Source organism: Oryzias latipes, chromosome 4 (assembly GCF_002234675.1).
Source record: "Oryzias latipes chromosome 4, ASM223467v1".
NCBI lineage: Eukaryota > Metazoa > Chordata > Actinopteri > Beloniformes > Adrianichthyidae > Oryzias > Oryzias latipes.
Window position 1 is genome coordinate 2960117 of NC_019862.2, and position 13862 is coordinate 2973978.

At 41.8% G+C, this 13862-nt stretch overlaps 1 protein-coding gene across 10 annotated transcripts in view; it reads right to left on the reverse strand.

Annotated features, from left to right (window-relative positions):
* LOC101166041 (kinesin-like protein KIF1A) overlaps positions 1–13862 on the reverse strand; it is a 44336-nt gene that overhangs the window by 26338 nt on the left and 4136 nt on the right. For 7 of the 10 annotated variants that reach the window (XM_023953959.1, XM_023953952.1, XM_023953953.1 and 4 more), the window contains exons 3-14: positions 4419–4492; positions 4131–4313; positions 3992–4057; positions 3727–3905; positions 2209–2320; positions 1992–2069; positions 1822–1887; positions 1733–1750; positions 1574–1652; positions 1412–1490; positions 1152–1294; positions 728–766 (exon numbers count right to left, since the gene is read on the reverse strand). In XM_023953959.1, the coding sequence (XP_023809727.1) occupies positions 728–766; positions 1152–1294; positions 1412–1490; positions 1574–1652; positions 1733–1750; positions 1822–1887; positions 1992–2069; positions 2209–2320; positions 3727–3905; positions 3992–4057; positions 4131–4313; positions 4419–4492 (1116 nt within the window). The remainder of the gene's footprint in view (positions 1–727; positions 767–1151; positions 1295–1411; positions 1491–1573; positions 1653–1732; positions 1751–1821; positions 1888–1991; positions 2070–2208; positions 2321–3726; positions 3906–3991; positions 4058–4130; positions 4314–4418; positions 4493–13862) is intronic. The other 3 variants (XM_023953960.1, XM_023953955.1, XM_023953958.1) reach the window with 1 other exon arrangement.

A 13862-nucleotide genomic window follows, 5' to 3' on the forward strand; every position in this document is an offset into this window, starting at 1 on the left:
TCTCAAACAGCTGCTCTTCTGATCTAAACATTTATTCATCTTCTTCCGTTTATTCCCTTTACGGGTCATGGGGCTGCTGCAGCCTATCCCTGCCACTTGTGGGCGAAGGCAGGGGACACCCTGGACAGGTCGCCAGTCTGTCGCAGTGATCTAAACAGCATCTGTAGAAAAGTTTGAGTCTCAACTTGGGTTTTTCTCAGCTTTCATGACCTAAAACAAATAATTACTGTTTCCCTGCTAGGAGTTCTTGATGCAGACAAGCTCTTCACTCTAGGCCATCACTCTGTTGCCATAACAACTCAGAGACACTTACTAGAGAAGTGTATCAAAGGACAAGACAGATCCTCACATCAGCTTTGTGTTTAATTAGTGCATAACAGATCTAAAGATGATCTGAATCACATGTCACAGATCCTGATCTCACACTGACTCAGCACTGCAGCATCGTCTTATAGCTCCCGTTTCTCAGCCTGTCCTGCAATAGCTTTATATAAAGTAATACGCCTGATGCACTGTCCCCACGACTGAAGTGAGATGCGTCCCACTGTCATGAAAATGACTCCATTCTGTCCTTATGTGCACTGAATAAAGCCACAGATAAACTCGGACCTGCAAGAGTCCGGGAAGCAAAGCCAAAATGATGAAACATGCTTTTCACATCAGCAGAAGCTGCATGGTTGTGTGCTGAGGAGAGCAGCAGAGCAGAAGCAAAGGCCGAGAAACACACATTTCAAAGTCTCCAAATCTACGTCAGATGCTCGATACGCTGGGAGGAGAGAAGAGAGAGCACAGTACCTTTAGTTCAAATGCTGACAGGAGCAGCTTTCAGACTTCCTGGTCTTCACGATTTAAATAATAAAGTCTGTTCTCATTTCTATGCACATTTCCATCAAGCCAAAAATGTCAAACTATGTTATGTTTTATATAAAAAAAAACAACAAAACGTTTTTGTCGCCAGTGTCCTGCAGGAGGTGGGGCCACGCTCCTTCAGATTCAGCCCTGGAGGAAGGGGGGGTAACTCTAAAAAGCATCAGCTGCTGAAATGGCGTCAGCTCACGGACAAAGTGCTGACTCAGAGTAATCAGTGCATTGCTTTGAAAAGGAAATATGTTTGCAAAATACGTCAGAAACCTTAAAAGGGTTGAACTTACTCTCGATGATGTCACCCAGGCCCTGCGCATACAGGAGGTCCTTCAGCCGAGACACCTCGTCCTTCAACTCACGCACCAGTCTGTTGTTGGGATCTTCGTTTATGACGGCGTTACAGCGGATCTGTTTGGCACGGTCAGCATACCTGGGGATGGAGGTGGGAGGACACGCCTTTGAAGTAAAGCTGATGAAGCTTTAACACCTGGTTTCACAGAGCTGATGGCCGTAGCCGTGGGGAAGGGAAGCGTGTGCTCTTCTCTACCTGAGTGTGCTGAGGGTCTCATCGTAGTTGATGTCAGCTGGACTCAAGGCCGCGACCATAGCGGTCCGAGAATTGCCTCCTGAAAGGAGGCAGATCAGACAGCTTTGGGCTCAAGCTCAGATATCAAATTCCATTAAATAATGAATAACACAGAAGTCGTACCCAAGTTTTCCCTCAGCAGCCACGTTAAAACAGAATCTCTGTAAGGAATGAAGCTTTCTGCTTTCTTCTTTTTTTTATTCTGAATGAATATAAACACATTATAATGACATTCATACACTGCAATTTTTCGAGGATGGAAAATATATGTAAACCATTTACCTTATTTGGTCCAGAATCCTACAATCAACAGAAAAAGATGTTAATTCATGACATCATCATCAGCTTGAGGATTCAGAGATGTGACGTACCATTTCTGCCAAAGCGGAGATGACTTTCCCCAGAGTGGTCAGAGATTTGTTGATGTTTGCTCCTTCCTGTGATGAACAACACCAGTTAACGAGCCTTAGAGACTGTAAGCTGGCTGTCTTTTGGTTAAAATAAGAAATCTTAACACTACATTCTTTAAAAAGCAAGTCACCTTAAGCCTGGTTCCTTTGGCTCCAGTTGAGTCCGCTCTTTCGCTCCCGGCCAAATCCACCAAGCTGATTTTGCTGACCTACGAGAGAACCACGAGTCATGATTAAAAAAACGCCCTCTTCCTTGGTGCAACATACACTTAATCTGCATTAACAACGGGTCATTATCACTTTGACCTTTGAAACCATCCTTGACCTGCAGGGACCCAGCAGAGTTACCTTTTCCGAGGTGTTGTCGGTCTCTGCATCATGGCGTTTCTGAGTGAATATGATGTTGAAGACAGCATGCGAGCGACTGCTCGTCTCGTTCATGTTGGTGGCAGCCACAGTCCTGCAGAAACACCAAACCTCTGTGTTTACATATGAAAGCTGCTTCAAACATCTCATAATGCTTGTTTCTGTCTTTGCGAGTGTCTGTGTTCCTGTTCCCTGTTCAGTTTTACCAGGGAAAATGCTTCCTTTCCTCCTGTCAGGTATATGTGGTTTCTGTTATGGCCGATGTTTGTCTTCAGTTAAAACCCTGACTCTGCATATTTTTTACCTGGTTTCCTCCTTCATACTTTGGTTCTAAAAACTTCTTGTTCACTCTTCTGATAGAGAGAGTTAAGAGAGGACAGTTTGGTTTTTCTCTGGTTTTACTTCGGTTGCTTTAAAGGGAAACGAGATATAATCCCAGAAACGTGTTTTCTTTTTAGCTTTATTAAAGACAGATGTTATCCCACCTGCTTCCTTATTCGATCATTTATTATTTCGGGGGTTTTCACACCTGTACCATCATCTGAGTATGAAAGAGTCCAAATAAAAGCTTTATTCATGTTTTGCTACTTAAGCTTGAACTGAACGCAAAGCAGGTTATTCCAGCTATATTTAAACTACTGTTTATGCAGGACAAGTGCTATCCTATGGGGTCCAGATGACCCCACCCATACATTAGCGTGTTCTCCCTACCATGACAAAGGTGGATAAAGGTGGAAAGATTTCATGTAATCCATGGACACCAGTGAAGATCACAAATCATTGAAGAAGAAAGGTTCAGACCACTGTCTAGTGGGTCTAGATGACCCAACTCCCAATGGTAAAGTGCCTAGGATAGCACAAGGGTTACGCCTTACTGTGGCTATTATAAGAACTGAACTGGTTAATACAGAAAAAGTATGAAAAATATTATTGTCTCTGTCATTTTCATTTTCAAAGTGCTTTTCATAATCTAAAGGTTTTAATTTTCATAGTTCATAGTCATATTTACAAAAATATGACATTTGAATTCATACTGGTTAGCAGCAGTCTTTCTGCACATTTACAGTTTTCTTGATGAAAACAAACTTGTAAGCTGCTTCTTATATGTTTTCTCAAAAAGACTCGCAGCAAAGAAACACAAACATGCTGAGAAAACTGTGGCAGACGTGCATTGGTTAAAGTATTTGCTGAGCTGAACCGTTAACCCAGCTTTTCATGATCCAGCCTCCTGCTTGGTTTCCAACATCCATGTTCTACGGTTCATCAGCTGGATCAGATGTCTGCGAAGACTCCCATAAATCCAGGTGAATTTCATTGAAATAGATTACAAAGCAAGTCTTTGACAGAACAGATAAACCTGACTGCTTTTTTACCTGCTGCTTTGCTGGATGTTCAGTCAATCCAAACATGGAATCACTAACCCTCACAACATGTTCTGCTGCTTAGCTGAGAGATAATTGCTGGCATGTTGATTTTAACACGCCGTGACAGCTCCATCACCTGGCCTTGTTGCCAGAATCCATCAGGTCCTGGATGTCATTGTACGAGGTGACGGCCAGCTTGGACAGGTCCTCCACATAGGGCCCCATCAGAGGATGCTCTCGCACGCGCAGGTTGCCTTTGTTTTTGGGGTTCAGCAAGTCCCGCACACGTTCACAGTAGATCTCCATGTAGCTGACCTGTGAAAGACACGATGAACTCGGATATTTAACCCCTGATGTGTTTACATCTACTGGGACAGACACCTGACGGCACTCACTCGTACCTCAACAGAGTAAGACATGCTGTTGTCTGTGTTGTCGCTGATTTTTCTGAAGAGGTCTTCACACAGCTAAAAGAAAAAGAAAGGTTTGATCTCTCTGCATTCATCATCTCCATCAGTACTGTCATCGGTGTTTTTGTACCAGTGGAATGATGCCTTGCTGGTCCTTGACATCCTGCTTCCCCATCATTGTGTACGACTTGCCAGCGCCTGTCTGACCGTAGGCAAAGATGCAGACGTTGTATCCTTCAAAGGCGTGGAGCAACATTTCTTCTCCAATATCTTTGTAAACTTGCATCTGAGAGGCGTAATTGACATCCTCAGGCTGCGAAAAAACATTAAAGATCTAGTAAATGGTACAGGTCCAGCACAGAAGAATCCACTCTTGAACTCAAACGTGGGTGTGCTGTGGCTGAGTTCCAGAAGTTACCGAGGTGTGCGACCAGTAGGAGTAATCAAAGTTGAAGCTCTTGACATCTTTGGCCTGTTTGGGGTGGCTGATAGCTGAAAGACAGGAACACAGTTCAGAAGGGGGGGTGAGAGCTGCTCGTGTTGAACCAAATCAGAACTGGGTCGGGCTCTGATGACAGATCTGCCTTGGATGCCCCTCCCTCTGCTCAGCTTCAGGTGATTTAAATCCTACATGATGATGCATCGGTTTGTCATCAGTGTTTTATTTCTTGCAGCGTACAGAGTTCCTGAGTTTCCTGAAAGGTGCTTGTAAATCAACAGGTTTTTTTGTGAACTAAAAACTGCCTCGTGCTGCTTTAAATTAGGAATTCGTCATGAAAGTAAAAGGTCGCTCATAGTTACAGTTAAAGCTACTTCACAGAACAAACTGACCACAGCATAGATGAAATAAATAAGAGTTTTTGAGATGTTTTTAAACTTTTTTTTCCATTGTCTATCTATGGTTTTGCAAGTGTTGACCAGCTGCTGGTGTTTGTGTTCAGCAGAGGTTCGCTAACTATCACACATTCCTCTCCCTGAAGTCCATCAACACATTGTGAGACTTTAGTTTGTTAGTGTCTCATCATTCAGTTCCTGTCTTTCTATGACAAACAGATGCACCTTTTCACTCCTGGGTTGCCTGACCTTTCTTCTCACAGACCTGAAATCAAACTTTTGCTTTGGAAGAACTGGGGGGATCCTGCTGGCAGTCATGATGATAGTTCAAACTCCACTAAATTATCTTTGGATCTGGAAACAGAGAGTGCCACACTGTTCTTGACTTGCTGTTCTGAGCAACAACACACTAGAATTGAAAAGCATCCAAGTGCTTTTTGTAAACAGTTTTAGAAAACATTTTGAAGCTGAAGGAGAACATGATTTGGTGTTATTCTGTATTTGTTATTTCATTAAATGGCCGTCTGCACCTCATATAAGCCAAAAAGCAAAGCTGCTTTTGTTTCTACGGTGCGTTCAGGACGCCTCCGACTCGGCTGACAGCTTTTAGCTCGGCTCATCTTTCAGCAGTTCAAGGTTTATTGCACTTAGCAAGGCTCGTCTGTCCTTTGTTAAACCCTGCCTTTGTCATGGTCATCTCGCGTGACCGTATGAGGAGCTTACACGATTTACAGTCCGCCATCTTGGTCGACTGCTTTTAAAAGGATCTGTGTCCCTAAAGCGTGACTCACTGCGTTTACTGTATTTCTAATGAAAGATTTCGCCGTCATCTGCTGATCTGCTGCAGTCGATGTTCTTCTATTGAGACAAACAATCAATGAGATATTTCCTGTGAGTCTTCAGTATGACTCACTCACAACAGATACTTGAATGTGCTGGTTAGTTTTCAAAAGCTCTTTAGTTTTCAAGCTTAATGTATAGACCAGTTATCTCTGTAACATACACAGGTTTACCTGAACGTATCTACATCTACAAAGACTTCTGCCCGTATGTTTTTCACCTGGACATTTGCAACCTCTTGAAACATAAATGTCATCCAAAGAACAAACAGCCACACGCAGAGCTTAATTATGCTTAATGTAGAGCAAAAGTGTGCTGCCTGTTAAATATTGAACATCGTTTGGTGTCTTCTTCGAAATGATTTCCACCATAATGACTGGGCATCAGATGTCATAAAACTGTTCTTTTACTCAGCATTTCTGAAGGGTTAATTCCACCAACCATCAAGACGAGATCAGGTGTTTTCACCTCCACCAAACAACTTCTTTGACTTCCCTCTACTGTGATCGAGGTCTCTGCATTGATGCACAAACTCAACCAAAGCAAGCACACGCAGTCATTCATACAATTACGTTAGCCAAAACAATGCCAGCTCACTTTAGAGCACCATATGATTGGTGTGGTGATGTGGTGCAGTCATACTGGTGCTTTTTTGCAGCAAACACCAATGAAATACTAACATTAGGCATCTTCGGTCTTTTCCTTGATCTGACAAACATAGCAACATTTTTTTAACCCTGTCAACATGTTCCAATAATCTGGAAGAGCCAGTACAATGGTGTCCTCTAAAAAATATGAACAGTTTAGCAGTATATTTTTAGGTTAGATCAAAAAAAAAAAAGTATTGTTGCACTGTGCACTGCCCCCTTGTGGCGTAAATTATTACTCATGTCAATCTCAAAAGTCTTGAAAGCAGGGAGTTAAAGGAATCCATCCATCCAGCCCTTCATCCATCCATTTTCTTCCGTTCATCCAAGGCCGGGTTGGGGAAGCAAAAACCTCCAGACCTTCCTCTCCCCTGCCACTTCCTATAACTCTTCTGTTAGGATCCTGAGGCCTCCCAAATACGTAGCCTCTCCTGTGTTTTCACCTTGGTCTTTCCCAGAGTCTCCGCCTGGTGGGACATTCCAAGAAAACCTCCCAGAGAAGGCGTTCAGTAGGTGATTGAACCAAATGCCGGAGCCACCTCACATGGCTCTTCCCAATGCAAAACAGCAACTCTCAAGTAACCAAGCTCCCCACCCGATCTTTAAAGGAGCGCCCGGCCACCCTCCAGAGGAAGCTCATTACAGCCGACTGTAATCGGGACCTCGTTCTTTCAGACATGGCGACAGGTTGGTACTGGAAAAAAGATCAACTGGTAAACACACCAGCAAAAAAAAACCTGCTGGCAAAAAGACCACATGAGAGCAGACACTTCTTGAGCTGACGCTCTAATCTTCCCTCACCTATGAACAAAGATCCTTCTTCCTGGGGCAGGAGCAACTCTACCCACCCAGAGAGGACAGATGACCGTTCACTGTCAAAATGTTAGATGCCCATTGGTGTTTCATGGTGGCAAAAATGACAAAGGTTGCAATTTCAGAAGCAGTCATTTCTGATTTTGACCTCTAATTCATATTTTCTTTAAGTTAGAAAATTATAGCGAGACATTTAGCTCCAAGACACAAACAAAAGAGTCTCCTTTGCTTTAAATCTTTCTACAGTCTTTTAAATTATTAGTATCTTTTTAAGTTCTACAGCTAAGCACACTACAAGAGTCCACCAAACAAGCAGACCATTAGTCACTCCAATTGTGTTGTTGCTGGTTAACCTTTAAGAGCCACGTCAATGAAAATTGTGTTTTTGGTGTTTTTAACATGTTCTTATAGAATCTTTCTCATGATGGTGGACATTTATAAAGAAAATGTAGCTCAAAATTCCATTTCTGAGTATTTCTTAAGTCAAATCATTGTGAATCAGGGGCAGATGAAAAAATGCCATTTGAAAAATATCGTATTAGTTACAATGGGCGTGCCCACAGCTTCCTGCTCCACTCCCTTTTGATTCGTCCACTTGCAAACAAACAGATACATTCTGTCTACATACAATTCTGTCTGATAAAAACTGGGAACCGGATATTGATAAATCATGTAATAAAATGGTTACAGTATAACGGGGTGGGATTATATAAGTTCGCTTCCTTCCACTCCCTTTCAAGCAATATTTATTAATATGTCTAATTATCCTAAATTTGATTAGTTACTGTATGAATGTATAACTGATGATTATATTGCTGTTATGTATTATTTGTACTTAATTGCTTGAAATAAACCATTTCAAAATTCAAAAAAAAATACATTAACATTTTTGTTTTCCTCGTCTGAACTGGAATCTGGATTTAAACTGTACTGCTGGATAGCTCTGATATTGATCACCATTTTTGTTGCAGCACTACTGTTAAGCTGTGGTTGTGAGGGGCTGTAAGTTAGCAGGGGAGATTGTAGTCAAAGGGATGATGGGAAGTGGAGCCAGGCTTACACTGGGAACAGATCAGAAGATGATCAGAGTGGGACTTTAACATATTCTAAAAGAAATGAAATAAAAAAGTCAAATGGTTTAATAATCACTCCTTAAATATGATCATGAACTAGTATGGGACCCAACCAGAAGGTTAAGCAAAATGTTTGAAATGACTAAGGAACATCAGGAACACTGCCTAAAGGAAGCTAAAGTTAATCAGTCATCGGGGTGGCCCGGATGCAGAGGTAGAGTGCTCAGCCTCTGAACAGGATCATTTCCTACTCCGCCCACCCATGTGTGTCCAAGTCCCATGGGCGTTACACTGAACTCTAGCACCATGCAGAACTGCTGGGCCACCCTTACTGTATAATATGTGTGTGAATGGGACTGATTTGTAAAACGCTTTGGGCGTCAAAGAAGCTGGGGAATGGCTACATACAGTAAGTAGATGGCATCTGTATCTAAAGATCTATCTTTATCTATCTATCTATCTAAACCCACAGTTTTAGCTAAAGTTCTGGAAAAGGTGGTTGTAGTGCAACTATCGTCTTTTTGAGACAAGTAACCCTTGTGCTATCCTAGGCACTTTAACATTGTGAGTTGGGTCATCTAGACCCACTAGACAGAGCTCTGAACCTTTTTTCTTCAATGATTTGTGATCTTCACTGGTGTCCATGGATTACATGAAATCTTTCCACCTTTATCCACCTTTATCATGGTAGGGAGAACACGTCAATGTAAGGGTGGGGTCATCCAAGATAGCACAAGGGATACAGTGTTTTGAATACGTTTCAGTCTGATTTTTCTCCACAGAGACTGCTCTGTTTAAGGTCTAACAGTATATTTATGGTTTCAGACTCGGATCATTACACTGTATTGGTATTATTATATTTCTTGCTTTTGATGCTCTTGACCACAAAATGTTGCTGTGCAGACTGTGAACTTGGTCTGTCGGAGACTGTCATCTCATGGTTCTCTTCTTATCTAACCAATAGAACCTTTGCCTTGCCTTGTAATATTGCATCCCAAGTTGCTCCCCTGCTCCATGTTAAATGGTGTGTACTAATATAGCGCTTTTCTAAAAAAGCGCTTTACAGTCACAGTCCCATTCACCCATTCACACACACATTCACACACCACAAGGCTCAGAGTTCCTGCTATACCCCCCCCCCCTCTTGGCCACATTACAGTGTATACAGTTGCAAAAATATTTCATGCTATTTTTGTGCAGATGATATTCAACTTTACTGTTTGTAAATCAAAATTATACAAGATTTCAATAACTACTGAATTGTTTCTCTTCTATTCAAGACTGGGTTTTTTATTACCCCTTATGCTCCACAACACAACCACACCTCAGAAATCTTGGTTTTCTGAGGGCCATTCTTCCTAAATCGGACCTGGATGTGGTCATTCATGCTTTTATCTCCTCTTGTTCAGATTATTGCAACTGTCTTTTTATCTGTCTTTACTACTGTCTTAACAAATGTCTTCAGTTGCCGTCTACTGTCTCCAGCCTCACCAGAAAACGCCAGTAGAGCTTTTAACAGGAACCAATAGAAAGGCACACATCACACCCATTTTATTCTCATTGTATTGGCTACCACTGAAATTTAGCATTGATTTTAAAATCTTAGTGTTAAATTTTATTTTTCGTAAAGGACAGGATCCCAAATACAAAACCCAATTCACTTAAACTTTTTTTGACGGGTCTTTAATTCACTGAAAGACCCGTCGACTGAAACCCTAGATGGACATCTGCGCACATCGACGAATGACAAACGCAAGAAACACTTATGAATTAGGTATTTCACGCATGTATCATGAAAGACCGAAATTTCATACGTGGAAAATGCACAATATGTACACGGTGGCTGTGTGACACACTGTAAAAACAGTGAGACCTAAACATGTGTGGAATGTTATCTGATTTCTTTTGACATGAGTTTCTAGTCTTTCCAAGGGTTGGGAGACAATAAAAGAAGCCCTAATGCTTAGATTTATCTACTCTTTTCCCGACACTCAAAGTTGTCCATTATTCATTCATACTTGGTGATGGTAACTACTGATGTGGCCTCAGTTGCCCTGGGGCAGACTGACAGAGGTGTGGCTGCCAGTTCACACCTACGGTTCCTCTAACCGTCACCGGGACATTCATGCACATCCACACACCAGTGGAGCCACACAGGAGGCAGGGAGGGTGAAGTGTCAACGACAGTTAACTGGGGATAGCGGGGATCAAACCCCTGAGCCTTCCTGCTCAACCACCTGAGCCACTGCCGCCCTTATCCACAGCTTTGTCTAGTAACAGCCTGTGGGTCAAACCCTGATTGGCCGAGACCATTTTCTAAAGTGTGATGACAGCAGCGCTCTGCGCTTAAGCTGTAGCCCCTGGTCAGTCCTGCTCTGAGTATCTTTTTATGCCACCATTTGTTGTAGCTGCTGGGTCTTGGTAATGGTGATGGAGGGATTTTGATCAGGCTGTTCCGAATGAGCTGTTCCGCTCAATGGAAGAGGAAATGTGTCTGCATCAGCAGGTCTGGCAGAGAGCACATGAACCTCCTGACAACAGAGAGACACGTGGATCCATATTCAGGCTCAATTTGTGCTGGAAATTCTATCCAAGATCAAGAAAACTCTCTTTTATCAGAAATAGGCAGTAGATGTGGTGCTAACAGCATGTTTCCCTCTGCAGAAAACCCCACACCAGCATTAAATTTGACCTCATTTCAACAGATTTCACAGGAGAAAAGGTTTACTGAACATGTTGTAAACTGAACACGTTTATTCCATGCTGTAGTTTGGAAATTTTAATAAACTTGTTTGTAAATGCAATAATGATACATTTTCACAAGGTAAAATCCCATTTGCCCTGGAAAACACAATCAGCGTGAATTTGGACTAAATTGTATCTAAATACAAAAATATGGATTGAATAAAACAGATTTTGTTGATAAAAGTTAAGAAATAATGAATGAGATAAAGGAAGAGGAAATGCTTCATGAAGCCTAGAGCTGTGGTCTGATATGTAACCAATAACAAATGAACATCATGTTAATCTGCATTGAAGCAGCACACATTACGAATTCCTCCACCCCCTGCACCCTCCTCCACCCTCTGTACCCTTCTTCCCCCTCTGTACCCTCCTTAACCCCTTGTACCCTCCTCCACCCTCAGTATCCTCCTTCACCTCCTGTACCCTCCTTAACCCTGTGTACCTTCCTCCACCCTGTGTACCTTCCTCCACCCTCTGTACACACTGCCACCCATGGTCAGTTAATCTGATGGTTCAAAATGAACCAGTGTTGACCATGAATCGTATTGTCAACCACAGATTATATTATAAATCAATAAAATGAATCACTACACCCCCCAAGCCCAAGACATGCAAATCGTGTTTTTCACCTTTTGACCCCAAAGGTATATATCTTTTGTTTTCTATCTGATTGTTTCTTAATTTAATTACACTGCTCTGTTGCTTAGGGCCACAGGAAGACCTCTAGCACTAACTAGCACTTTATAAGGGAGTCTCATGTTTATTGTTCTTAAACACAAGCACGTTGGTCAACGTTCTTCTTTTGAAGTGCTTTAATATACATTTAAAAAGAACGTAAAATAGAAAAAAGACTGTTAAAAATGAAAATGGGATCAAATGAAATTAGGCTTCTGTGAACATCATCAGTCAACCATATGTTGGTAACATCAGATTTGGTGGGAAAATGCAGGAACTTTCAGAGAAATAGTAGAAGTACATAAACTAGAAGAGAAGCATGAATGAAAATATATTAATGTTTACATAAATTGTTTTATTAACTTAAAGGTTTGCTAACATAACAATCTGCATTGTTTTTTATATGTAAAAGCAAACCTTTAGGGATTTGAACCCCATGGTTGTGTAAAGGAGACCCGTTTTCCACCAGGTCTGTCCCCTGCATCTCAATGAAGACCCGTCTGGGATGGGAAATCTGTGCAGCAACAAGGCCGCTGTCCTTCTCTGGCTTTGTGAGAACCAAGCCATTGACCCACACATGAGTGTGACACAAAAGAGGCACACACAAAACCTCTAGAACTCCCTCGTCTTCGCTCTTTCTTCTTCCAGGACTTGAGAGACAAAGGGGGGCATTTATTCTCCCACTCCAGACATTGCAACCAGTAGGCTTCAATGCTATGAGCCCAGTCCCATCCTCCACCCTCCACCCTCCATCCTCCACCCTCCAGCCTTCAGGCTCCAGTCTCCAGCCAAAGCTTCAAACTCTTCAGAGAGAACAGTCTGATCTATTTTAAAGCTCTGAAAAATGAATCATTTAGGCCCTTTTTTAAGCCACAAACTGCAGAACTGAATGATCGTGTATGGGATATTTTTCAAAACTAACAGTGTCTCCCACTAAGATCCATAAAGGAGATTCATAAATTCCCCTTGGATTTCAGCCTCTCTGACCTGAACAGACACTGAATAAGGAGCAAAACAACACGAGGAAGGGACCGCTGTACACGTCTGCATCCTTCACTAAGTTTTAGGATTTGTTAGGAGCGACATCAAAAACTGCAAAATAAAAGTTTAAAAAAGACTTTGGAACTTGTAGTTTAGTCACCCATGACATGAAGGGGGGAGACGGAGATGTCTAAATTAGACTAAACTTTAAATATTTTAGGAAGTCGTATCTATTATTGATGTTTGGCTTTAACTTGCAAGGCAGACAACATATCAAATATCTTTCCAGTCTCCTTTTTCCAAGCTCTGTGAAATCTATGGAATGCGTGCTGCTTCAAACGTTCACAGGCTTAACCATTTATTTAACCCTTGTGCTATACTTTACCATTGGGAGTTGGGTCATCTAGACCCACTAGACAGTGCGCTGAACCTTTTTTCTTCAATGATTTGTGATCTTCACTGGTGTCCATGGATTACATGAAATCTTTCCACCTTTATCCACCTTTGTCATGGTAGGGAGAACACGTCAATGTAAGGGGGGGGGGGTCATCTAAGATAGCACAAGGGTTAATGGACAACAAATAAAACGGTTTTCAAAGGCAGAAATGTTTCTTTCACTCACTGGCATTGTACAATCCTAATCCACACTGAAGTAGATTTCAATAGAAAAATTAATCCAAAAATGTTGAATAAAGAGTCCGTTTTAATCCGGTTTACACCCTAACCCTGCAGGCCCTGGAAAGACTGAGGGATTATGTCACCTGCAGCCTACAAACTCAACGGATTACTCTCTTATACTGCTTTTCTTGATACACCTCTGTGTTTGATATGGACCAGCATGAAAACAGCTGTGAAGATTTCTGCCATTTAAAACACAGAGAGATCAGAACTGGGGTCCTCCAGATCTGTACATGTCTTCCTTTCTCACTAAGGAAGATTGGAGATGAGTGTGAGGAAGCTATCCTCTGACACAGGATCATTGGGTGTCCTATAATATACTCTTTTTAATGTCACCACGTATTGTACCCAATCTCAACATTTAGTCTGTTAACTTTGGTCTTAAACACGTGAAAATATACACAGCCTAGTTTAGACTGAATGTGTATCACAGCACCACCTATAAGCTTCTAGGTGTTTCCAAGACAACATTCTGGTGTTAAAATTCCACTCCAATCATCTTTTGGTCTATTGTGAAAGCGTTTCCAGTCGTCTTTTATTTATGATTACAAAGTCAAAAATCCAAAACCTGTGTTG